The sequence below is a fragment of the Gambusia affinis genome, linkage group LG07 (assembly GCF_019740435.1).
Source record: "Gambusia affinis linkage group LG07, SWU_Gaff_1.0, whole genome shotgun sequence".
Taxonomy (NCBI): domain Eukaryota; kingdom Metazoa; phylum Chordata; class Actinopteri; order Cyprinodontiformes; family Poeciliidae; genus Gambusia; species Gambusia affinis.
The window spans coordinates 15,611,167-15,639,155 of NC_057874.1; the positions used below are offsets into that span (position 1 = coordinate 15,611,167).

Here is a 27,989-nt window from a genome sequence, read left to right on the forward strand (position 1 = left end):
TTCAGAGTCATCAGTTCGATGTACTTTAATATAGCAGGTGTAACTTGGCAATTTATATGGCTTATATGCGAGAGCAGCTTATCGTCTTACTAAAAATTTACATTGCAAACAGAAATCACACTAAACAGATGATAGTCAGTCCAACACACAAGCAATCCCCGTGTTAGCCATTTCTTGATCTTTCCTACTGAAGGATATACCCAAACAAAAAAAACACAGAACAGAGTGCTTCAAAACAAAGTGTTAATAAATCCGAATCAAATTGTGTTTGCATATTTCTTTCTGGGGCGAGGAAAAAAATAAAAAATAAAGTCATCAGGATCCTTGTAGCCCTATGTACAGCGGTAGACATTATATATTTTTAATATATGTAAATATATATACCTGGTATTTACAGGATGCAGCCACTAGAGGGCTGCGCAGCATACAACATCAAACAGGAGGGCCAGGCTGTGGAGGTGCACAGCACCTCTGCAACTACCCGGCCCTCGGACATTCTAGAAAATCCACTTCCCAGTCAGAAACGAAAGGGGTGTGATATTTGTGGAGGTCCGAAGCAGCTTCCCAAGCTCTCCGCCCTCTGAGCTCACGGTATACTGGATAGGAACAATTCATGGAATTGGTTTTTATAGGCGAAATGACACGAAACGCGCAAAAACAACTATTGCAATTATTTCCATATTTATGCCAAGTCCAAGTAAAGTATGCAGCTATATATAAACAAGAAGATGGGCCCCCAGCTTTGGCCTCCGCTTACTGTTCCAGTTAGGTTTGGCATGTTAGCCCTTTAAACATCTGTGATAACATACTGGATGCAGAGGGGTGGCTTAACAGTGCTTAGAATATATGAGATAGCAGTATTTATAAACATAGAAACAAACAATCAAACCATAGATTAATCAAAGATACTTTGAGGAGTTACAAGCAATTAAGAGGTCTTGGTTTGATCAATAATTAGCAGTGTAAATATAGTTAATACTAGTGGCTAATTTTCACCTCAAACCCAGCCACCTTATTAAAGTCCTAAAGTCCTAGCAAAAACCTCACTAAATCACAGAGAATGCTCTGGATTCTGCAGGATAAATCCGCATGATGATAGTTTCCTTCATTATAGTCAACTTGCAGAGTGGCTGCATGAGGAAAGCTAACCATGAAGCAGCAGTAATGGAAGCAGTTTCTAGATTATTTGATCATACCTTTGGTGAAACTTTGAAAGGCATGTGTTTAAATTGTGCAGTCTTTTTCATATGTTGCCTTGGAAAGAAGCACAAACAAAAACAAGAAAAAAAACAAAACAATTTCAAGATGACCAAAGATTCAAAGTTGTGTGCAGGCACTGCTTTTGCACTGGTAAACTAGAAATGTGCGGTATCCAAACTGTTTGTGTGAAAGTGACTCTTTCACCGAGGTGATGTAGTTATAAAACAACCCAGTAAAATGAAGAGGTAGCTGAACTGAATGGCTAAATGTATAACTGAGGATGCTTGTTGTGAAAAGTTGTGGGCACACAACACGTGCACGCACAAAATGTCCAGGCATCTTAAAGCAGCTGTTTGAATTAAATAAGTAGAAAAACATGTATATAGATATATAGGCAAATGTCCTGTGGATAGCTTAGTTTGTAGTACATGACATTCCCTTGTTTACTGTATTATTTAACATCTGCTTGCTCTCCGCACAAGCTTGGCCTTTGCAACAAGACACACTTCTTCAGACGTTACAGAGATGAAGACACACACCAACACACACGCGCGCGCACACACACACACCCACTACACTTTCTCTGCTCCACTTGCTCCGTAACCCACGTCAGCTTAAAGTCCATCCAGCACCTTCTCAGCTCTCTCCGTCCGTTTTCACCCCGCCGCTGCTGGTGTTCGGCGGCGGATTCTAAGAGACTTCGCTGCCGAACACTTCCAGGACCAGCGGAGTGAGCTGCATGCTGTGTTCCGGCTGGAAGGACAGTGAGCGGTACTGTTTGGAGTGCTCTTCGTTGAGGCTGCGCAGGTCGGCCAGCTTCTGGATCATCTTGGCATACAGCAGCTGTCCACCCGGGTGGTGGAGCCGGATGTAGGCCTGCAGGGTCTCTGACAGCTTGTCTTGGAGAGCTTCGATTCTCGCGTGGTCCTGCACACCTGGACGGTCTGCGTCGGATGACAGGGGGAAAAAAAATAATATATATATATAAGTATATATTTACAGTTGTTCCAGAGGTGACTGAGCAGGAATAGAAAATAAACAGAAAGGAGGATGAAGCAAATAATATTTCTATGTTCTGTGCAGAGCTTACAGAACATGCCTCTCTCCCTCCTCACAGTACCTGGTGAGAGCAAACAGATGGCCATCAGCAGCACATGTTCCTCCTCATGGAGGTTCAGCTTCTTCAGGCCCACCTGGAACTTCACCAGAGGCTCCAGCAGCTCCAGGGTGTGGCCCGCTATGAGAGACGAGCATATAATTACATTCTGGTGAAGTTTATGATCACAGACTAATGACACTCTTCTGGTATCTGTCGGACACCAGCATTCGTGGCTCCATCCATTACAGCAAGTGGTCCCGATCGGTGAGATGTTCTTCCCCTGAAATGCTGCGCTGGTTTTATGCCAGGTGTAACGAGGCTCTCACCGGCCTGCGGTGTTTTCGATGCTGCTCTGCATTCTTTCGTGACCTCCTCGACGGGGTCGTCAATGTGAAATAATTTTAGTCGACTGACCGCTGCGGGGAGGTTTACCGCTGTTCCGTGTTTACTCCGTTTGTAGACAGCGGCTCTCGCTGTGCTTTGCTAGATTACCAAACTTCAAAGTGGTTTCGTAATCCAGACTGATAAGATGTCAGTGACTTTGTGTCTCACCTATTTGTTTAATCGGGACATGAGGTGTTGCTTTTTAAGGTCTTTCAGCCTACCTTTCAAATAGGGTGTATTTAAGTGTTTTGATCATTTTGGAAGTTTTGCACCAACTGGTTCTGGCTGCACAAAATGAACATAGAAGATGTGAACAATCCCCATTAATAATTTTTAACAATGGGGTATTGATAGTCTTTACTCTTATTATTTAAAAAAATACTTTTTTAATCTACCTAGGTTATGTTTGACATGAAAACCTTTCAGTGTGGCAAAAAAGGAAAATATGTGATGGGGTAATTACTGCTTCACACAACTGTATGTTCAGTATGATTTGATCAAGCGTGGGCTGACTACTGCCCTCTATAAATGTTTCTGCTCATTTCTGGTCAGCCAGCTAAATAATACAAAAATAAAATAAAATATCACTCCAACTTTTTCCTCACTTACAAATAAAACAAATTTGTCTCTGTGGAAATACATCCACTCACTAAAAACATGAAGAGCCAAGGGTTGTAAAGTGAAGGAATGCCACCCATCACAGTTGGCAAGCTACAATCAATCTGCTAATATGAGGCCGTTATGATACTTTAAGGAACTGAGCAGCGGAAAGGTCAAACATTCTGCAAAATAAGCTTTTTAAAACCACAACTACTTTCAGAATGTCTTTATTTCATATTCCTGCTTTAGTTTATGTATTAAAATAAAAAAAAATAAATAAAGGTCAAGTTTTAAGACAGAAATATGGAGTACGTTGTAATATTTTAGCAGCAGCAGGAATAGATGTTGCTCTTCGGTTTTAAATGAGTGGCTATGTCAAGTAAAACATATTTTTATGTAAATACACTGACATAATAAAACAATATCTTGCAAAGGTCATCTTACCTGCCCAGCAGACATAAATATATACACAGAGCTCAGCTTTTAACTCAGTACAGATAGGTCAGTGTAAAATGGTGCAAGTAATGGAGACAAAAGAGCATCATGTTTGTGACGCCCGCCTCTGTGCCAGGTTTAACATTATGAAGCAAAATGCTGTATATTGATATTTAATGCTTTAGAAGTGAACAGATCAAGTTCCCTGCCTTTCTGAGACTACTGCTACTTTCCATTAAGCAATCTAAAAATAAAACAACAACAAAAACACCTTTAATTTTCTTACATTACAAGCATCCAGAAAAACGTTCATAATGCACACAATACCCTTGCAAGCATGTTGTTTTTTTTCTCAAATTTTGTTGAAAGAGATTTTTTTTTTTGCAAGTCCACAATAGTGAATATTTCACAAAAGCGTGAAGTGTACAGAATGCACACGCTATTGATTAGTGCATGAGAAAACGCGTCTGTTCTCTCATGTTTCTGACAAACACTGAGTGACCGAAAGTCCTCAGCGACAGATAAGAGCACAACAGCGCTTCTCCTGCTGGTTCACACACTTGTTGTTTTGCACAAGGAGCAGATCGGGAGTGACATTCCTTACGTGATCGCAGAAAGAGGTCTTGGTTGAGTGGGAAAGGAAAGCCATGCCCAAAGGGTTGAAGATATGCAAGACTGGTTATGAATTAGCACCTCTGTCCCAAAAGAGTAAACACTGGTCATTTCTGGTTACTGTGTGTATTGTTAATAACCACTGATATAGATACCTGCAACCATATTCTTAATATATATATAATTTTATTTTTTCCAATAACTTCTAGCTGTTAAAATGCATTCAGTTAGTAAATAACCCTGAACAGTGGCTTGTCTTCAGAGCAGTCAAGCTGACAAATCAAATATAGCAGCTTTCAGACTGACCTTTGGTGACATCACTGATCTGGTATTTAAAGTCAGGCCCACCGCAGCTCCAGGACATGTCTTCCAGGTTGAAACTTTGATTCGACCGCAGCATGATCACCTCAATAGCACTGGACTTCAGCAGAGCAATCTGGTCCTCTGCAGTTAGCTCCCTGGAATAAAAGACGCATGGGGTTTATTTCAAACAGGGTTCGATGATAAAACTGCAAAACCTACTACTGATTATATCAAATTTTATCAGTTTGGTGTAGAAAAATCATGGCTCTTTCGTAATTTAATTTTTGAAATGCAGTTGAAGTTCAAGGCTACTCAGGACTCTCAAAGATAATGTGCAACTGTTTGTTTTGCTTGCAAGCTGACACACAGACAGGTTACTATGTCTAGGGTTTAGCTTAGTTGAAACACTTCATCTGGTAACAACAATTCTCTCGAAAATATTTCTAAACATAGCTAATGAACTGACAGGAGTTATGCGCTGAGGCCTGGAGATGTCAAGGGGAGGATCCAGGGTGTTGTTAAAGGGATTAGAAAGCAGATTCAAAGAGGGCAAACAGGGTCTAAGGTAATTTTTCACGTCCATTACCTATTATGAAACCTTTAGGAAAATACAGGCTCTGGCTTGTTTCTGCCTTGACTTTGAATTGACCCTTCGACACACATTGCGTTTGTCCATGTCAACACACTGACACACACACACTCCAGAAGAAACGGTTTCCATGAGGATAACAGAAACAGCCTCTGGAAAAAAATCTTTGCAGCACAAAATAAATAAAGAGCGTCAATGCACCAATCAGCAATTTACAGATTCTAATTTTGGCTTTCTTTACACAATAACGTGGAACAAAGAGTAGCTATAAAATAAAATAAACATTGACATATACATTCAGTTCCATGTAAGAGACTGTAGTTTGTAATACCAGATAAAATGGAGCAATTATAAGATTATCCCTATATATTCGTCAAAGCACTTGTCCCTAATCTTCATCTGAGTTTTATTAAACATAAAATAGAAACGTCAAAGAATGTGATGCATTTTTAAATTGAAAGGAAGGACGCTTTAGTATAGAAAAAAAATAATACTTTACCTGGGAATCCCTGCCTAACATTACATTTTGTATATTATTTTGTTAGTTCATCTTTTTTTCTTTTTATGTTTGAATCTTAAGGTGCCACGAAAAGATCTAAACGAGTCAGTATTTCTTGTATTTCCTGATGTTACTGAAATACACTCTTATCAGATTCACAGCTTGGGTGTGTGAGTGACTGTAGGAGGAAACGTTGCCTCTTGAAGTTTGGAGAGCTACCTGCAAGACACACTTGCAGCACGGTTTTAGGAAATGCCTACTGTATTATGAAACAAAGCATTTTGTGAGGCATTCTACAATACATCATTAATCTGGTTGCCATGGTCTTTAAACCATGGCTACATGCCACACTATGGCATAAAATCAATTCCTTTGGCAGAAAAGATATGTGAGCAAAGTCTTCAAAAGTGTGTCAAATGTCACTTTTAGATAAGAATTCATGAACTTTAAAAATAAATTAACATGAGGAGCGATTGCAAAGGTTTAGGGAAGCAAAGGTTTTGTTTTCCAAAGTATATCAGAATAAAACAAACAAAAACAACAAATGAACAAAAATGAAATCAAGAAAAAAATAGATTATAGACAGTAAAACTCTTCCTTCCAGTTTATCTCTTCCTGTACTGTTCATGGGTTAAAGTCAAAGTTCACAGCTGGGAATCAAAAACAAAACTGTCAATAATTCTTCTGTTATACAATGTAGTTGTTCACTTTTATTGCTATATTCCTTACAACTCCAAAGTATTCATACTGTTTGAACTTTGTCACGCAATAAGCATAAACCATCATGCATTGTTTGTTTAATGTGACAGAACAGCACAAATATGAGTGTGTAAAAATATATATATACATCGTAACTGTTTAAAAAAAAATATGTACAATCTAAAAAGTATGGCATGTATGTATTTCAGCCTACATCAGTGCCTTGTTCCCCATCTTATATTGAAATGGCAGATGCAAACATTTTGTGTTGTGGCTTCAGCAGCTTTGCACCTTTTTGAGAACGTTTTCTCATTTACCAAGCCCTTTCACTAAAGCTCACTGTCAGTCTGGTTGTGAAGCATCTGTCATATCAGTGTTTTTGACATCTATTTTGATGTCTTGCTGTGGATTCTCAGTTGTATTAAGATCCAGACTTTGACTAAGTAGTTTCAACATGTGTAAACCTAAATCCAAGTCATTCCTGTCTTGTTGGAAGGTGAATTTTGGCAGAGTTTCAAGTCTTTTGCAGCTCCTGATGCATTTTCTTTCAGGACTGCACACATAGACTGACAGGATTGTAGACTGTTGTGTGTAATCAGCTCCATCCATCCATCTTCCCATCCACTCTAGCATGTGTGTCAATGCTAAAACTGCACAGTGATGGCTTTTACACGACTGCATTCAGACGTAACAGTTTAAAGCGGTTGAATACAAATAAGCGCCACACTTTTCTGGGTTCTATAAAAACATATCATTTATCACATTTTTCTTTTATCATTTTGTGTCACCTTTAATGATAAACATTCAAATTTACAGTTATTTTGAGTCAAAATGTGAATAAATCTCAAAGGGTGTGAATATTTTTAAAAAGTGCTGTGAATGGTAATGCAAGTTGAAAGCTGTGTTTCTTAGTTGAGCTTAAAGATATTCTTCAGGCACACACTGACGTACCTGAAACCGGGAATCATCTTGGCAAACCCAATCACTTTCTGTATACTGTAAGAAACCAGATCAGCCAGGTGGGGAAGCATGGAGAGGCTGGAGCCTTCCTCCTCGCTGGAGTCCGGGCTGTTGCCATGTTCCTGATACATCATCAGCAGGTTGTTGAAGTTCATTTTAGTGTCAACAGACTCTGCAGCGACAAATTATTTCATCTTTTACACCATATTAAAATAATGAGACACACAATGACATGCTGATGATTAGGATATAAATAAGCAGAGGTTTGACGAGTTGCGTAGAGCAGCTTGGAAAACATATGGAGCATTTACAGCTAGCAATAGTTGTTTTCCATCATTTGTCCCTGCCTGCTGTGTGCTTGTACAAGCTGAGACCATGTCTTGAGCCGTCTTCTCTTCATTACTGATGGATGCATTAATGAATGGCTGTTTACAAGTGGGAGTCAGGTGTCTGCATGGTACTTATTATTCGAAGGGGTTTGCCTGGATTCTCAGCACCATAGGCTAATTTAATGCCATAATCCACCATGTAGTTAAAAAAAAAAAAAAAAAAGCAAACCCGGAAAATGAAAATATGTTTCTCAAACTTACCTTAGATATCATGATATAACTTTTTAGAATATTCAAATAAAAAGGGTCACATTGCTGGATAAACTAGTGTTTTTATTTGTGAAGCCTTTTACCTGGAGAGTGACTGAAGGAGTCAGAGGAGGCATCAGAGAAGGAGTGGAGGGAGGCAGCTCTGCTCGCGCTTCGCGTCACTGGGCCCTCGCGCACAGGAGGCTGAACAGGAGAGGGAGGCCTTTTATGAAAGCTAAACCACAAAAACAACCTTCCCTTGCCATTTTGCCTAAGATTAATGTACACAGGTGTGTCTCAAAAAAGTAGAATAGCATCAAGAAAAGATTTATTTCAGTAATTTGATTTACAAAGTGAAACAAGCAACAGACTGTGATGCACTAATGATGTTTTTCAAGAGTGGACAGCCATAAACTTAATTATTACACTTTGAGACAAATAAAAATCTGACATTTTTCACAGAAAACTACAATGTTACATTGGGTTTACTATGTAGCACGTCGTGGAGGTGGTGTTTTAACACCAGTCTTCAGATCGTTTGCCTAATTTGAACTTCTCTCATTTTTGTTTTGTCAATATCCATAGATTCTATATGGCAGCAGATTGTCCAAATACATTACATGTTTCAAACACAAGCCAAGTTGTTAAAGGACACCCTAACCATCAAAGCTGCAACTTTTTTCTGCTTGGTCAAAGAATAACTGTGAATCAATGAAAGAATGAATCCTTTGAAAGGAGCTACTGAATTTAGTTGCAGGTCGAAAACTTGTGAATCTCCTCCAAACTCTTAAATGGGTTTTGCTTCACAATGTTCTTCAGGCTGTGACTATTATTTCTATCATATTTTCATTGCAGCAATATGCTTGCATAAAGCACTCTGAATTGATGCTGATGAAGCACAGAAATAATTATCTTCTCGGTGATATTCTAATTTAATCAGATCCACTTGTATTTACACAGAAAAAAAGTCACAAGAATGTACATGAGAGGAGGTTTAGTGGATGAGAAAATGGGACAGAAATGAAAGGCCTGTTTCTGGTTTATGTGGATAGTATTTAAGAAGAGAAATCATTCAAGTGATCGTTCACAGGATTGTATTAGTGCAAAGTCAAAGTGTTACGGCTATAAGATAAAAGAAAGCCAAGATGGCAAATCACTAAAGTCAGTTTTTGTCATTTACACATTTTAACCCTGCGTTGTGCTGATTTGATGTCGAGCAAAATTAACTGAGCCACCAACCCTAAAGCGGCAGAAATCAGAGTAGGAGTCGTCGTATGTTTTGTGGTGTGCCTCCAAACCATGGGTTTTGCTTCAGTGTTCTGTTCATCTGTGACTCATTATTTCTTCCTTTTCTGCTTCACGTTGAGCCTCCTCCTTCCTCCTGAATTGAGGTCCTTTGAAATAATTACTTCCTCGTCTGTCTAATGAATCAGATCCACGACAGAAGAAAAAAGTCACAAGAATCTACATGAGTAAACGATGAATTATAAATAACCACACAAACAGAATCCATCCAAATATCAAAAACTGTTCAAAGGTACATTACTTGGGCTCAACATTGTGATGACAGGCATGTTTATGTTGCATTGGGTGAAAGGAGGTTGTTATTCTCTGGAGGAAGAGAATGGGAGGGGATGGGTCTATATGGAGACCCCTGCTGCACTGAACAACCGAACACATTGTCTTTGTTCCGTTTGCTCCTTGTTGTTCTAGCCGCTGAATTAGCTCACAGAAACAGAGAGAGAGCCGGCTCTTGACAACATGCTGCTGTTTTTGCAACAGTAACAGCCACATCACTGGCTCCTGTTCAAATAAAGCTTACTGTAAGGTCTGTTGCAAACGACAAAAATAAAAAATAAAAATTTAAAAAGGTGGAGGGTGAAAGAACAGAACAAAAAAAACATTCACCTGGCAGGCTGAGACCATTTGCATAAAAGAGAACTTTGGACAATATCCGGATATTAGCAGAAAACAAGACGAGATGTGCCTGCCATATGCAGACTATAAAAACAAACATAAAACTGTAGTGAGAAGAGCCCTGGATAGATTGCACATAAGGTGTGTAAACTTCAGATGTGGTATACTTTACACAATGCCGAGAGGCTCCACTTGTTTAAACAAAGCATGTAAACACTCTAAAAAGGGGCAAAGACCCAGAGATACTTAACCTGAGTCGAAAGATTACATAACAGACAAAAGTCCCCCCACCCACCAGTCCTGATGAATGCATATACCAGTTGTACAACTTAAAAAAAAAAGGGTGTTTGTTTTCTTTGCCTTTTTCCCCTCCTCCGGAGAAATCGGATCTAATGTAATGGAAGTACAGTAAGGAAACATATTTCTTTACATTCTTTTGGTGGGAAGCTGCTCTTGGATCAAACCCTGGTATTAACTTTATTTATACACAGCATGTTGGGTAAATTACAACACAGAAGCTCAAGTTTCCAACCAGATAATCTATTAACAAAGTCACACAATAATCAAAACAGCAAATTATAACCTAGCTACCAAATTTAAACTAGCCCCCTACTTTAAGAGTTATAGTGTTTTTACGGCTGTTTGAAACTATTGAGGATTAAACTGAAAGACACTTGAAAACTTCTTGTTGGCAAATATCAGCTTAAGCAAATTCCAGCTGCAAGGGTTAGAATCATGCACTGAAAATATGGGTCACCGGGGTATTTTTTTTCCCCCACTTACACTCTTTCATCATGCCAATGTCCACACAGCGTTTGAGGCGGCATGCCTGGCAGTGACGCCTGTTGTCCTTGGTGATGGTGCAACTGCCGTTAAAGGGACATGTGAAGGAGGCCTTGCGTTTCATGCTGCGCCTAAATAAATGACATACATTTCAAAGGTTATTAAAATATGCCTACAGTTCCTTGCAAGTGTTTTCATAACCCTTGAACTTTTTTCCACCTTTTGTCGCGTTACAACAAAGGTGTGGTGTGTGTACTAATAGTGCAACCCAACGTAGCACATAATTGTCGAGTGGAAGAAAAACATTACGTTTTTCAACTAGCCTCAAATAAAAATGAAACGCGAGGCATGCATTTGTATTCAGACCCTACAGCTGCTTCTTCAGAGAGTAAGAAGTTGCTGTTCAAGCTTCAAAAGTCTCAAGTCAAAATTTATTGCGACAGACGATGGTAGAAATGTGAAGAATTGTATAAAGTTGTTTTCTGGGTAAACAGAAAAAATACTTTATTTTACAATTTAATTTTATCTTTATTAAGAGGCCCACACATTCACAGTGTTTTGCACAAATATAATCAAGGAAGAAATAGATATTTTTTCCTTCAGGTCTAGGATTTAAAAGAAAAAAGCGAAAATACGGACGTGCCAAGGAATCCCAGGGTAAGAGAGAAGTTGAGCAAAACAGTGACGCAAAGTAATGATTTAGTCACACGAACGTATGAGCATCTATAAACCCGTGTGAGCTGAAACACAGATGAACGTGCTTTATGAGAGTTCAAACAAAGGCCATGTGAGAGACGAGGAAGGAGATTATTAAACATCCGTTTTTTTTCTGTTTTCCTTTTGAATACCGACACTGCTGGGAGGAACAGACGCAAATGTACAGAACAGACGCACATACTTCAAAACAAAACGTAGGAAAACAAATTGTTCCAGTTTAGTCTTTGCTTCAAATTTTAAACTTTTCCAAGTCAGGGAGCAGAGAGAAAGGGTCAGTACAGTGGATGGGTTGTTAGATCAGTTGCCGCACAGCATCCAGGCTTTGGGTTCGTTTCCACAGGGAGTCTGCAGGTCTTTGCTGTGCATGACAGTTTTCTTCAGGTTTTCAGCTTTTCTTAGATTCTCCAAAAAAAAAATCACGACAGAGTAGTTGGCAACTTTAAATTGCCATTAAAGTGAAACTAACTACCCTGTGAAAGCAAAACTCTAACAAAGTGGACAGTGCGCGTTGACACTGAGGGGCAAGGCCAAGTGTGGTGAACAGAGGGGGTTGAGCAGGGCTGTGGTCAGGATGAGGGAAAACACCGTTGCAAACCTATTAACCTTGTCACTATATTTGGCAACTTTCAGATTCTCTAGCAACTTCTTTATCTCCCCCCCCGCCCCAAAAAAAACTTTTCCTGTGTTGTTGGAGACTTTTATGGCAACAACAGTGGAGCTCTGCCCTAAGTGAGTGCTGCAGTGAGTCCCTCTGGCGTCTTAAGCACTGCAGTCAGTCTTGCACAGTTATCCTGCAGCATAACGTCGCCAGCAGTCAGAGCAGGAAGGAGACCCATTCCCGTCCATGTGCACATTGCAAATAAATCACGTGCAAACTTCCGAAACGATATGGATCAATGCTCGTCACGCTTGCAATTTCAAGTCTTGACTCACCAACAACAGCAGAAAAAAAGCAGTGGTGAGGTTGTTTTACCAGCAGGTTAGCTTTTTCCCGGAAAAACAGAGGCTTCTTCAGATGTCCACACAACAGTATGTCTGTACTGACTTAACTGTATTGTGCATCTTTCAATCATTTCTTTTTCATTGTATTGTATTTCCCCTCTAAAAATGTAATTGCTTTGTGTAAGGTCAGTAAAAATCCACTCCTTTTCCATAGAGCTTATGTGCTATTCCCAGGACCCACTGGCGAATAAGCCAGATTTTGACTGAATATTAGCATACCTGAAAAAGCCCTTGCATCCTTCACAGGTCATGGCATTGAAGTGGAAACCAGTGGCCTTGTCACCACACACTCCGCAGATCCGTGGCACATTCCTGTCAAACTCATCAGGGGCCACGGTGGATGTACTCACAACGGTAGGCTCCATCACTAAACAGAAAGCAGTGAAAAGCAGGAGAGTGTTAAAAAAAATTGTTATATGCTGCACCTTAATTGCAAATAAATAAATCACATCCTAGTCAACACTCCAGGATTGCAATACAGAGAAAAATCAATTTCAACTTGATCAAGGTTATCTACAAACTATTACACGCACAGAGAAACATTGCTTTCCCTTGCCAACCAAGCTGTGTGTGACTCAACTTCCCAATTTACCCTTTGGAAGCAAATGCAACTTCGGTGGTTTTGTCCAAGAGCGCAGAAATGAAGCCGTATGAATCAAACGGAGGGAAAAAAACCCTCTCCTTTGCGCCCCCCCCCCCCCCCCAATGAAAAGAAAAACAGGATTTGGGTTCTATTTGATTACACAGTGCTCCGATTACCTTTTAAACTTGGCCACGTGATGGGAAGAAGGAAAAAAAAACAAAAAAAAAACATGTCACCACAAGGCTAACATCCTCATAAACAAACAATCACTGTCCTTCACAAAGCTTCTCTCATTTCTTTCTTTGGTCCCTTTCACTGCAGTGAAAGTCGAGCAAATGATGGAAGGAGGAGGGGGATGTGGAAGGCCACGGTAACTAAAGCAACACTCAACAAACTTGCAAATAAATCAAAGGCCAATGCTGCAAGGAGCCAGCTGAATAATTCAAGATAATTTGACACAGCTTTTCATCACTCACGTTCAATAATAATGCTCACAAGAAGAGTAAGTAAGGATCAAGGTGAATGTTTCAGCATACTCTGTTGTCGCTTTGCAGCTTAGATTATTATAAAAATGAGTGGTCAGGCTTTACAGCTAAATCTGAGCAAGTCTTTTTATTAAAACTTTAAAAGGTCTAGTTACTACATTTTTAAACACAGGCATCATTATTCGTAGTGGGTCAAGCTTGTGTACAGTAGCTGAAATGCACTGAAATTCAACAAAGAATGTCAGATACATGTGTTGCTGCACACTGCTACATGTCTGCAAAAACTTGCCCAGGGAATTCATCTGATGGATCGAACAGAGCTTTGATAAACAACAAACCACAGAGTAATTCTCAGACTGCTTGGTTTTGCTACTGAGCCAGAGAAGTCCAGGAGATTCAAACAAATACTAAAATTGGGAAGGCTACTAGGAGGGCTGAAGAAACTCAGCATTTCGGATATCAACTAAAATTAATTACTGAATAAGCTAGAATTTTTTCAAAATGTTCTGTTCCCATGTCTTCTAGCGGACAGCGTGTTCCCATTTCTTCCTGTGGATATTTAGTCAGACAGTTGTTCTGGCTAAGTGTCCAACATCTTTATGTCCTACAGTTTATCGTCATTGGGAAAAGAAACGTCTTTGAGAATTTCGATTTATCATAAATTCAACTCTGCATCTTCATGTTGTTCGTCCAAAAGATTTATGAAATGTTGAGATTGTTTCACTATTTTTTAGAGATATCAAGATATAGTTTCTTTAGGTGTTTTTGGCCAGTTTTATTACAGGAAGAGAATTTGTAGTGACTAATTTCAACTTGAACATTTTTTAAATCTACTTCTCTTTCTTTTAAATAGAATTCTAAAGTATTTTTCGGTGAGCTCTTAGGGGTGACAGATGAATTTCCATGATTGGCAGTTCATATAGTTGAGAAGCAGTTTTTTTCCCCCCTGTATTCAAAACTAAAAACTCTCACCATTTTCAGTCTATAAAACACTTGATGCCCTTTTACATAATAAACAACAATTATGTTAAAGTTTAGGGATTTTGGGATGACACAAATAATTCTGCTGTATTCAAATACAAAAAATCTGAACCCTAGTTTAGAAATACTGTCAAAGCTGGAATCAGACCTCAATGGCAAATGAAAGTTGGTATTGGCCTCATAATGTGAATCAGTGCATCAAAACTGTCATCAGTGAAATATTCCTCCAAATGTCCCTCTGGGTGACTGAGTACCTTTCATTTCACCGTGAAAGAGATTAGTTTAGATAAGAGCCAATGTTTAATATCTTGAAGTGTTTGACATTTTTGTAACTGCAAATAGAGAGTGGATACAACATCAGTGTTGTTTGGTATTTCCTGATGTTAAGTGTTTGGGAGTTATTGTGGTGTCTGGAGAGGTAATAAATTGCTACTTTGTCTTATATTTCTACAACAGAAAGCTGTATGTGGTTGGTTTGAGTATCAAATTACCACATTTACCATAATAGTCACAAATCGATATTCACCATCATGTAATGTTGTAATACCTGACAGGTATAAATGGAATAAACCTCAATAATAAAGTATCCTGTAACGGTTTGACTGCCTTAAAGCAATCCATTCACAGCAAACATCAGTCATTGTGAACCAAAAAACCTATTTACTCTAGTCTATTATTGAATGACGGCTGAAGTCAGTCGTTTCTGACTGCTTTCAGCCTTGACAGGTCATTACAGTAAATGTGCAGAAGAATTGAGAGAGCTCTAAATAATGCAACAGCTTATTAGACTAAATGTATACTCATTCCGGTCTTCCGAAGGGAAAGCAAAATAAAACATTTTTTTTTTCCCCAGCTTTGAAACAAGCTCTCACTCTTGACTGAATCACATATTATTGAAACGCTATTAAGCACAGTCAAATAAGTGACTGGTAATAGTGAGTTGTGCATATGCTGGTAATTAGGAAACTACAGCATTTTCAGAATTTTTTTTTATTTTGCTTTTTTGTGCAAAATCTTATAAATTAATAAAGATTCAGTTTTTTGTTTTTAAAAAGAAGAGGGACAATAATACGAGGTACTTTTAGTCTCCTGACAAACCTCTGAGTCTTTACTGTTCAGCCAAGAACCAGAGCAGAGATTAAGATCAACACACGTGGTTTTTGTCATGATCCTCATCACGACATCCAATCAGCTCAAACAGGATGTGATGGGTGCGTTCACATTCACAGAATGACACGCTGAAGGTAGCTTATCTCACACACCTGACTCGCATTAAAAGAAATATGTAAAAATCTTAACCAAGTGAACACTCATTTTAAAGACGGGTCTGCCATTTTAATTTCTGTCATGATGCACAAGGTTTTTGAGGAAGGTCCTCTTGTCTCTGCAGTGGTTACAGTACAGATGAGTGATTTTATAACTTGCCACTCTTTGTCTACTTTAAAAACATAGTTATGAACAAAGCAACTAAAGAGTTTCTGCCCATTTTAAATCAAAGAAGGTAAGAAACATAACAGTACACCTGCACAATTATTGTCAAAATTGTATGCTACTCAATCAAAGGTCAACACAATTGTCCAAATTCGACTGGTAGACGAGTAAGTGGGAGAACAATAATGTCAGTGCACTGTTAAGCTTGCAGTAAATAGGATCCTCTACCGGGAAACGATTTCCAGACCAGCATTTGGAGTCTTAGTTTAATTTTGATTCATCCTCCTGTGCACAAGCCTGCTTGTAGAAATGGAAAGTAATTTTGCTGCAAGTTGTAAAGTAACAAGATGAAAGGTAGGACCCAGTGCATAGCATCCACCAAATGGATCAAATAAAATATATCTGCTTTAATGCCTGCTCTCTGTGGAAGTGAGCAGGCATTGAAAAAACACCTAAAGTGTGGCATTGAAAAAAAATCCTTCACGAAACTCCAGTGAGCACGTGAATAGAGGGTGCTTTTAAAAAAAAAATTGTAAAAGTTCATTAACACAGACTTTTAATCCACATGTTTTTGTGGAGTAGGATGAGGGCCAAGAGGCCTGGCCTTCTAGCTTTTTAAAACTTTTCATGGGGGGACACCTGGAAAAAAAGGGTGTATGAACCATTTGCTAATCCCTGCACAAAGGTAAAAAACATCTTGGTTAACAAATTCAAACTGGAACGAAAGCCACTTTACTTTCTAGTCTGATTTTTTGTTTTTCAATTCATCACAATTGGAGAGACTGTAAATCATCAATAACAAGCCTTGAAAAGCAACACAGTTAACATGTTTAACACAGATGGAAATTAGCCCTGGGCTGCAGTCTGGGGTTTTCACAAATCCTCTGCTTTGGTTCAATAAAATGCAGTATCCCACTATGCCAGTTTTAAATAGATTAAATTTGAAACTGAATCCCAGAATAAAGAGCTAAAATATGCCCCTCCTTGACAAACGTCACTAGACCCACCACCCTGTAATACCAGGTTTAACATATTTGGATGTTTTGCTTTCTGTCTTCCATAAGATGCTTAAAAACGGTGCATGCTGACAACAAACTGGACTCTTAGAGGCCACTTATGTTTACTTGCAAGGAATCGGCAACAACTGGTCATGTACAAGTTGAGGAGGGTCACATGTCTCAGTGGAATATTTCAACCACAGTCTTAAGAGTAGCAGGATAAGTCTAGCCCTAGGAAATTTCCTAGTAAATTGGGTTAGGCTTTGGATACACATCTAGGTCACATCTTTGTTTTGGTCAAATTAACAATTTATGCAACTGTGCATTTTGAGAGGTGTGGTTCCAAACTCATACTTCTGTATGATATGTTGTGTTTAATCGTAATAACATTTTCAATTGAAACTTTATTATTTTAATTAATGAACAATTAAAGTGTTTTGATGTTAGTTTCACAGACTTTTCATAGTAGTTCAGCTATTTTGGCATGACTGGGTACTTTCATTCACAGAGATGTCCTCTAGTGCTGCAGTGATTAGTGTAGGAGTAGAACGAGTTGCACAAGTGAAGTCATATTAACGACATAATTACATCAATGGGGAAAAAAGCCGATGGATAAGTATTTATTCATGTAGTAGAGGAGTGACCTCTGTCGGACTGACCTCCTGTGTCGCTACAACCCACTGCACCCTTCCGCCATTTGTGGAAAATTTTACGAGGAGTAGCGACCAAAAGATGACGATCAACACAAACGGTATGTTTCTGATCATTTCAGAAGCAGGCTAAAAATACACCATCCTAAGCTGCTTTAGTTACTGGCTAAATATAAATAGTCCAATCTCTGACAGCTCATCATCTCAAGAAGGATCAGGAGGGGAAAGAAACCAATTTGATGTTCATCTGGGAATTGCATTTATAATATGATTTACCTCTGCTGGTTCTCTTCTGTCACAGTTAAAAATCAAACAGCAGATTTGGTAGTCACATGCTGTTTATGTGGACTGATCAGTGCAACTAGCCTCCTGTTCTCTGTACATGTGAGAAAATTTCTATTTTGATGTAAATGCAGCTCTTTTGGAACATTTTTGGAAAAATATGTTAGAGGTAAATGATTATGACCTGCACACCTTTGTAATCATTCGGCTCACCCAGTGAGAGATAATCTACTCAGGGAGACATTGATAGTGTTGCACAGATATACACCATTACGCCACAAGTAGTTGTAAAACCAATGAAAAAGATAAAATGCTCCTCTCCATTCCACACATTCAAGTTGCCAAGTTGGTTTGACAGTTTGACAAAACTACAGCAAACAGTCATCACAGGCCCTCGCTACTTCACACAGATAGGTGTACAGGAGGGGCTGTCACTATTCGAGTATCCAACATATGGACAAAACATGGTGCCTACATACAAAATTATTGTGGCTCTTTAAGAAAAACTGCAGTGAGTACCAACAGTTTGAATTAATTTGGTTATTTTAACATATTGGGTCCCTCTGTTACTCTGCTCTATAACGAGATATTTTTGTAAGTTACTTTACAAGCTGAAATCAGCAGTTTACATGTAACATGTAAACACATACACTATCTGACATTAAATGTAACTAAAGTTTCACATTTTTAAGCCAGTTATCATTGCCAGGTATTTCCATTCGGTAAATGCTAGAACAATGATATAATTTTTTTTTGTTTTTTTACTGCCTTATCAGAATTCAGAGGTTTAGATACATCCTAATGATTTGGTAGGATTGTCTTTAAGGATTCTTTCACACCGGGACACTCCAGGCATGCTGATTGGTTGTGGAAATGTAGAACATTTTCACTTTGAGTGAAAATGGGACAAATCACCTGGGTAATGTGATGCAGTTACAAAAGCTGCTCATTTGGGGCGCTAGCACAAGAGACTGGCTTTTGAGAGCAGCAGGTGAGGTAGGGAGCTTTCAGGCAAAAGCAGAAAGTAAAAGTTGGGAATTGAAAACTCCAAAGTGCCAAAGTCCTGCTTTTCTTACAGATCCACAGAGCAAGAATTTATAGGTTTTCAGATCACATACATGTCTGTAAGTCCCAGGTATAAGTGAAGCTCCCTTCTGCTTTTGGTTTGCTCAAAGGTCCAGTTGCATTACCACTGAAAGCAAACCACATCAGGGTTCATTTACAAGCAAAAAGAGGCCCACGTTTTCAGCAGCCCAAAGTCTGGTTTATTGGTCCCCACCAGAGCCAGATATGCTTTCACACTTGCCCAAATGAAGCATGCTATCCGAGGGAGGGGGTAGTTCATTTACAGCAGACCTAACAGCTCAAACAGCAAGGGTCAAATGTTTTGGATATCCACCTATAAGCTTCTTTCAATAGACCTTTAACAGAACTGGTGTAACTGTCTCAAGTTTGAGAACTGTCTTGCTTGGACACACTTTTTAAGCTTTTCCTACAAGATTTCAGTGGGACTGTGATGAGGGTTTTCTGAAGCCCTTCACATGATAATAGACATCATGTTTTTCCTTCATGATGCCATCATCTTGTGCACCAGTCAGGATGTTGCAAGAAAAACACCCTCATAAAATGAAGGTGCCAAACCCTGTACTTCATAGCTGGGATGGTGTTCTCTGGCTTTTAAGCTTCCATCTCTTTCCTCCTAATATACCGACGGTCATTACCGTATGGCAAAACACTTCAATTCTACCTTCATCAGATCACAGCACACTTCTCTAAATATGAAGATGTCGCTGACTGAATTTGCAAACAGAGATCTGGCTCTTGATGTCGTTTTTGGCTTAATAGCTTGTTCTGATTGCACTTTTAGCCCATTTTGGTGCATGACTCTTCTCATAATGGATAATAACAACCGTATGAGTATTTTGCAAGGTCTTTTGCTTTAGTGCTGGGACTTAAACTGATATATTTCAAAATAACACTGATCTTTGAGGTACATAATAATGGTTGGACATTCCCATGGTGCTTAAACTGGAACATGTTTGAACAGAAGGAAGTAACACCTTCAGGCATCAGGAACCTCGACACCAAAACTTGTCAAGGTTCACCGTTCTCTTCCTGATATCTTGGCTGATTTCTTTTCATTTGCTCATGATTTCAGACAAAGATACAATGTGTCTGAGGTGGTGCCTTAAAATATTTTTATATGGGCGCTTCTTTTCAACTCAAATGTGAAATGTTGTGAACCAATCAGAAGCTAATAAAGGCAGAACATTATGTTGTGGGATTTTTCAGAAACTTAAAAGTCAGGATAAATATCTCAAGCTTAACAAGCAATAAAACAGAAAAACTTAAATTATTCTGGCATTTAGTAAAGGAATTATTTTGGTGATCAGGATAGGTTTTGTCTGGTTTAATCTCAGACAATATATCGGACTTCAACTGTCTACCAAGCGGATATTAACTGATTAATTAGCCAGGCTGACTGCTCTGGTAGAGTCTGCAGTCAGCTGCTTATGTGACACATAAGTTGCAAACTAAATGTAAAAATAGAGTTAAGAAAAGAATGGAGATGGTCTTCTTTGGATTTTCTTCAAAAGGTCAAACTCATAGCTGAAAACGTCAACTATATAAAGTTATGGGGTACATAAATTAACTTGTGATTCAAAGGTTGAGTCCATCTTAATTAAATAACTTTAAGCCAAAAAAAGCATAACCAAAAAACTCAAAAATTTCCAAAAAAAGCTTGAAACTGAATATATTTAATATTATTTGAAATAAATGCATTAACTGAACATTTTTATTGACCTCATGGATGTTCTTCAAACATATATTTCTTAATCAGTGATATATCTCGACATGCTAAATCTAATATTAAATAATACATTTTCAATAGTAACATTTGGTCCACGTGAAAGTCAAGAAGTGACTTCATAAGGCATTGTGAAGAAAGAGGCTTTTGCACCAATAGCCTATATGGAGTAAATATCAATTTAAAAGTTATTCAAAAAAACAATCTAGAAAGCTATAAAGAAAAAGCAAAAGCAAAGATGTGTTTCAAGGTCTGAGAGCATCAGCAGCAGTGGCCGATGAGTGAGCAAAGAGGACTGCTGTAAGTATGCAAAGCACCACAAACTAACTGCAGCATATCATTTTAACTGGGTGGTGAAAGCTGTAAAGTAAAGACGCAACCCCAATTCTGGCCAAGTCCTTGAAGGAAAGGATAGGGAGTTTCCTCTTCTGCTACCCCAACAGATTAACTCTGGAAGAACAAGTGCAGCTTTGCATGCTGACTCATCTTTTCCTCATTTTACTTCATGCTGGCACATCTGAAATTTCACAAATGCTTATAATACAGCCTCACAGGTCTAAGCTGAAGAAATGGCACTCCAAGACAACATTCTGCTCAACATTGGGACGTATCATGTGTTGCACAACATAAAGGCCTAATAATAATAAATGAGAGAAATCCATCGTGGGTAGGGGTGTCCCATCAAAATCTGCATCACACTCACAGAAAGTGACCACACTCCCATGTAACTTCATTTAGTGTGAACTTATCATGCCATCTGGAGTTCTGTGAGATTAGCTAATAGTGCTGCCTCTAATTTTATGGCATTTTTTAGCTCTGTTTTGTAAAATGCTTTGTGAAAAGTAATCAAACCACTTGAACTTTTTTACATTTTGTCCACATTTCAGCAATGAACTTTAATAGACTGAACAGAGAACTTGGTGTTTCTCTTTTTCTTTTTGGCAAATAAAGTCCTGATGTGTTTCATGAATTCTATTGGATGGAATGCAATGTATTCGACTGCCATTGCTGAATTAAGCATGATTAAGATTTACAACTAGAAATGTTGTGCCATGCTCAGATGAAACTAACATTTATGGCCGCTATGCAAAGAGTCTTAAACAAATCCACACATCACTACAAATCCCCATGGTGAAAAACGGTGGAAGCCGCACCCGGCTGTGAGTTTCTGTTTCATCGGTTAGGAAACAGAAGGTGATAAAATTAGATAGAAAGCATCTAATGAAAAAACATGTTACCAGGTTTCAAGACACTTTAGAACCTAAAGTGTCTTGAAACCTAACCTTTCAGGAGAACAATAACCCTAGACATATTAATAAACATGGCACTTTCAGATCTTTTTTTTTTTCCGTAAAAAACTCTTTTAAAACCATGCATAATTTTCCTTCAGTGTCCTAGTTTTTGTCAGCCTATTATGTCAAATCCCAATAAAACAGAGAGAATTTACTTGTATACTTACAGAAATGGGATAAAGTTTACAAGATACAAATAATTTTGCAACCACAGGTGATATAAAGCCTAAGAAACTACAAGAGGGACTTATTGAAATAAAGCAAGCAGTAATCATGAAAATTACCATCTTCTCCAGCTAGTAAAAAGCAAATCTGTAATTTCCTGCTGCAATAATGGCAAAGTACACATTAGTGCCAAAGCAGACCATGGCAAGAGACTGGAGCCAAAAGAATTTGGATCTTCATAAGTCAGTCACAGAAGAAACATGGATATTTAAGCTGCAAAAAAGACAGAGCAGCTTATAAGATAGATAAGTTTCAATCAAAATCAATACTAAAGGATTAAAAAAAACCCTATGGGAATCCACACCCACTATCAAACTAATCTAATTACAGCCCAGGCGCTAAAATCAAACATGAACATTGAGAGAAAAGGATATCAAAAAAATGAGCAGAGGGAACAAATCATCCATCCATCCATTTTCTGTTCACCCATGTCCCTAATGGGGTCGGGAGGGTTGCTGGTGCCAATCTCCAGCTGCGTTCCGGGTGAGAGGCGGGGTTCACCGTGGACAGGTCGCCAGTCTGTCGCAGGGCAACACAGAGACATACAGGACACACAACCATTCACACACACACTCGCACCTAGGGAGAATTTAGAGAAACCAATTAACCTGACAGTCATGTTTTTGGACTGTGGGAGGAAGCCGGAGAACCCGGGGAGAACCCACACATGCACAGGGAGAACATGCAAACTCCATGCAGAAAGACCCCGGGCCGGGAATCGAACCCAGGACCTTCTTGCTGCAAGGCAACAGCTCTACCAACTCCGCCACTGTGCAGCCCAGGAACAAATCAGCATAGTGTAAAAAGACACAGAAGAGCAAGGAGAAAGAGGGAAATAAAATAAAACTCTGGCATCACATCCTAAGAATGTCATGTCAATGAGCCTACAGACCACATCCCAACACATTAGAGTCAAATTCTGGATCCCATCCAGACCTATGGCAACAGAGGGGAAAAAATGGACAACTGAATGAAAGAAGGGGGCCCAAAATGACAATCCAATAAGCATCTTTAATCTACATCACATGATGCAATCCCACAAATTGTTTTGAAATTGTTGCGTGCAGTCAAACATTTTCTCATTTAAAGGGAAAAAAACCACACATAAAAAAAAACAGAGGAAAACATAAATGTGGAAATGGAGGGAAAAAAGAAAACAAGAGAATCAGAGGGAGAAACATAAGGCGATGTGTTTTACTGCATACCTCAAACTGGGTCGCTACGAGTACAGCAGAAACCTGAAACACATCTGATCTGGAACGGTCCAGGTTATGGAGAGAACTGGCCAACAATGGAAACGCGTGGCCTTTCGATTCACACACAGTGCCGCACATAAGACCACAATAATAGAAATAGGAAAAAAAACAGAAAAGAAAAATATATATACTATTCAAAACAAGATAAGGAACAGATACAAATACATTTGATAGAATTCTGTGCTGTACCAATGTCCTTAAAAAAATGCACAAGGGACAGTTGTCTAAGGACGACAGACAAAAAGAGACTTATGTGAATCGAACAACAACGTACACAAAACGAGTCTGTAATGCAGCTAAACAACTGGCTGAGCAGACTAGTCCAGTCCTGTCTCCTCACTTGCCTCTCATTCTCCCTCCTGCAGCCTCCACGGTTCTATCTTATGCTCTTTTCCTATGATCACAGGGAGCATGTTACAGCAGCAGTAATAGCACATGACAAGGTGACCTGTGCCCCACACAGGATGGGCTAAACTGGGGTGGAAGAGGTGGAGGGGAGGGGCCGGGGGGGTTCATCATGTCCCGTGTCCAGCCCTATGGTCTCTGCAGCCCCCTCCCCACCCCCCACAACGTTCAAACACACAGGCTCCACTGCTGGCCAGCAAAGGGAGAGGGGAGGCAGTAACGGCAGGCTGCCCCCTTTGTGCTGGGCCCCTTGCTGGACTCTGGAGAGGGGAAAGAGACAAGGCAGGGAGAGGCCCGCTCAAACACACACACCAAAAAGTCCCTTTTATGTCAATGCCGAATATGACAAAGAACGCACATTTTATAACACGCCGAGTTCAGCACACAGACCCCGACAGACAGACGTGGACATGTGGCAGGTGGGTGCAAAAGCACTTAGTCCAAAAGTTATGTAACCCTCCATAAAACACTGTCTCTTATTCAGAACATACTTTTCATAAAAACAAACTATATATTAATATACATTTAGGACACAAATTATTTACACCACTGCAAGAGGTAGATTTAAAATGATTTTGTTTTTGATCCAATATGTTTCGTGTTTTTGTTAGGTAATAAAGGCATATCTAAAAAGAAAAAGGAGTATTTTTTTTTTTATCTATTTTTAATTACTTTTCATTATGATGTCAGAACCCACCCTGTCAGGGGAATAAATTGTTGTGGGTTTATCTGTACTTCACATGTTTGATTACACAAAATTGAAAAGACATTAAATAATTCCATAACATAAATGCACTGCCCTGTTTGGCATAACTTGAACTTCTGTGAAAACATATGCAACCGGTTTGATTTATTCTATCCAGAAGCATTTAACCACATAAGGCAATTGAAAAGATAAAGACATTAAGAGGAACTTAACTCATCGTTAGTTTCAAAGGAACTGAACAAATGTGGAAAGCTACAAACATGCACGTAAGCTGATTACACAGGGTCTTTACAGTTAAGTTAAGTAGCGTCATACTCTCTATACGGTCACATGTAGAATGAAGCAACTGACTACAGTAAAAAAAACAAAAAAAAAAAAACAGGAGTAGGCAGTGGGCGGAGTGTTTAGGGGTTTCTATAGGCTGTACCATCTCCAGCGGCACACTGATCTGTAAACAATCTGTTACAACTTGATACAAAAGTACACTGTCCCCCTGTTATGACATCTGAGTAAAGGTTTACCTCAGTCTGATAAAAGAAAATGATCTGTGCTCCAGCGACTACTAGGTGCTGAATTTCATTTTAATGGTTACCCTAATTTAAACCAACTAGTTTAAACTTTGTTTAAGTCAAGGCTAGTTTATTTGCATAGCACATTTCAGCAACAAGGCAGTTCAGGTTTACACTTCATTTATGTGACTTAAAAAGTCGCATTCAGTTCACAACCTTATAATCTGTTATAATATGTTCATAAAATACCAAGTTATCCAACAGCAGCTAAATAGTTTGGAGCGGGAAAACATTCCCTAAATCAAGGGATCAGCTGAAGAACTGCCTTCTTTAAATGTATCAACAAAACAAACTAACCAGCTTGAAATGAGCAAAGGAAAATCCTCCTGCTGCCATTAATTATATTTAATCCCTTCACATTTACTTTCTAACTGGTGAGCAGCTAGGAGTGGACTGTGGAGTTGTCTGTATCTCAAATAAAAAGAACAAAAGGCTTGCAGCAGATATTGATTATTCATCATAATCAACAGTGGCAGGATTCTCCATGACTGATAAAGTGATTGCAAACAGCAAAGTACATTTGGTCTGTAACTGTGGCCTAGATATCATTTTCTTCTCAATCAACCCTAGAGAGCCCAGTGAGAATTGCAAGGAAATCATTTTATAGAATATATTGGTACAGAAAGTGGCACCAGAAAGATAAAAAAAAACTTTACACAGTGTATATGTAAAATCAAATCAAAATTGTTTGTTTTGATTCGAGCTACAAATAAGCTTCTTATTTAGATGGATTTGATTAGCAAATCTTTAGTTAAGCCTGGAAATTACAATACGATAATGCCTTTGTCCTTTATCTTCAGGGAGTGACATAACCCATCTTTTAGGTTTTTAGAAATTTTAAAACAAAACACAAAAAAAATCCCTATTTTTTTCTTTTTTTTAAAGTATGTTCCATCTATAGTTTCAGTGTACTCTTGGTGTGTTTAACATCATTTTACAATCGTTTGTTATTTTTTTATTTAAAACCTGCATCAGAACTTTTTTAAAACTATTTATGCCTCTCTCTAAAGCCTTGGTGCTGAAATTGTGGTGCAAACATGACTAGAATTTCAGCTTCCTGTGTGGTACTTAGTTGATATAAGACATTTCAGAGTAAATATGAACTAATTAATCCTCATGTAGAGCTCAAAAAGAACCAACAGCCATGTTGTTCCATCTTCTTTTAGAGATTTTGCTAATATACCAATTATTCTAGTGTTTCCTTGACCTTTCAAATCACCGTTGCCCTTTTTATAGATTAGTAGTGCGATTTTAGACGCTTTTCATTTACCTCCTTAACTATTTCATATTTTCACAAATTTGGCCATTACTACTTTTACATACATTACATACTTTTAGGGCTCAGAATTTAAGTTCTGTACCATGGGACAATTTTGTAGCAATTAACCAAATTGTACTTGCTTTACAATTTGAAAGTGAAAGCCGACTTTTACCTCAAAGCTGATTGTTAGAAAATGTGGCCATAAGATCCCAATAAATAAAACCAACCAGTAGGAGGTCACGTTGAGTTTTTTGGGTTTCTTCAAGTCATAATCTGTCATGAGACAACTGTCCAACACAGGAATCAGAACCAAAACAAATGAAAATAGAAGTAAGTTGTCATATGATGTAGGATTAAACTCAATAACACATTAGATTTGAACATACCACAATCATTACCATAACATCAGGCTCCCACAACAGGAAATTTACTAACATATAATGAATTAAATACATAGGTACGAAATTGGCTTGTTTACAAATACCAAAGGATAGAAATGGCAATGCGTTGGTAAAAAATCGAGGTTTCAATTGATGAACGTCGTCATTTGTTATCAAATGCCTCCTGTTTTGTCTTTTTAATCTAATTCTAGTTAGGTTTTTGCCGTGATTAGGTATGAAAAGTTCAGCATAACTAAGACTGGCAACAACACGTCAAATGCACACTTAAGACGTTCTCACAGTATTGCAACCCGCATGTCCATTTTAGAAAGACTTGAAGAAAGCAAAAGGAGAAAGAAAATGTCTCACCTGGGGTTTTAGCATGTCCTCGCGCTGTTTGTAAGTCTCGAAGCCTCTCTTCGGTTTTCCCAGGTTGTTAATCCTGTTTGGTAAAAAGCAAAATGGTATGTCGCAAGTCACGGAGTGTGCCTTCACCCTCGGACCTGACCTGCAGTCGCTCTGTTTATGTAACACTGAACTATTTTCAACAGTAACGTACACACTCTGAAGTGATCTGACGGCGATCAGGCAACTGCGTAGGTAAAGACACTGATAAAAAAAAACAACCTCTTGGACACATGTTCCTCGTAAGCTATGGGGGCGAGTAGAAAAAAATCACAATAATTCAAACCACGACTTGAGCATTCCTTCAGTGCCTGCGAGTTTCATACCTCAGCTCAACTTTTCCCCATGAAGACCGTGCAGCTTTTTAATCCTCTTTAGTTGTGGTTCGTCGTCTTCGTGCTTTTGCAATGCGTGCCCCCCTTCATATTGTGCCACTTACAAAAAAGAAAAACCACGTCCACGCTACGTACTGTGTACTTTAAGGAATGTAGAAAAGACTTCGGGCAGAATACGTCAAACTAGAACGCCCTTCCAGACGCTGGCACACATACACACGCATACACACACGGGGTGGGTTGTAGTAGCTAGCATTAGCGTGGCTAACTGCCTGCCTTAACCCTCAACGCGGCTGAGGCTTCGGCCGGATAATTAGCCGCTCTGTGCGCGAGTCGCTAACTCCCAACCGAAAAACACAGTTAACAGGTAGCTACCAGGCAAATACACAAAAAACCTGAGCGCACCTGCAGCAGTCCGACAAGAAATAGGCTAATCCTCCTTCTACTGGACCCAAATAGATGGCCATTACTTTTTGTTATGCACCGCCCCTCCTCCTTTCGCTCTCTACAGGGGAAAAAGGGATTTCCCCCCTCAGCGTCTACGATAGCCAATCATAGC

The 27,989-nt window shown here is 38.9% G+C and overlaps 1 protein-coding gene across 1 annotated transcript; it reads right to left on the minus strand.

The window, feature by feature from the left end:
• On the minus strand, window positions 1-27,920 carry LOC122833768 (vitamin D3 receptor B-like). The gene is given in 12 exon segments (XM_044121632.1): window positions 1-2,144; window positions 2,321-2,437; window positions 4,637-4,788; window positions 7,372-7,552; window positions 8,063-8,162; window positions 9,198-9,349; window positions 9,352-9,379; window positions 10,408-10,415; window positions 10,659-10,789; window positions 12,597-12,744; window positions 27,060-27,132; window positions 27,422-27,920. Coding segments are annotated over 10 exon segments (1,269 nt in total). The 5' UTR covers window positions 12,743-12,744; window positions 27,060-27,132; window positions 27,422-27,920; the 3' UTR covers window positions 1-1,890.
• Between the last annotated feature and the right edge of the window lie 69 nt (window positions 27,921-27,989).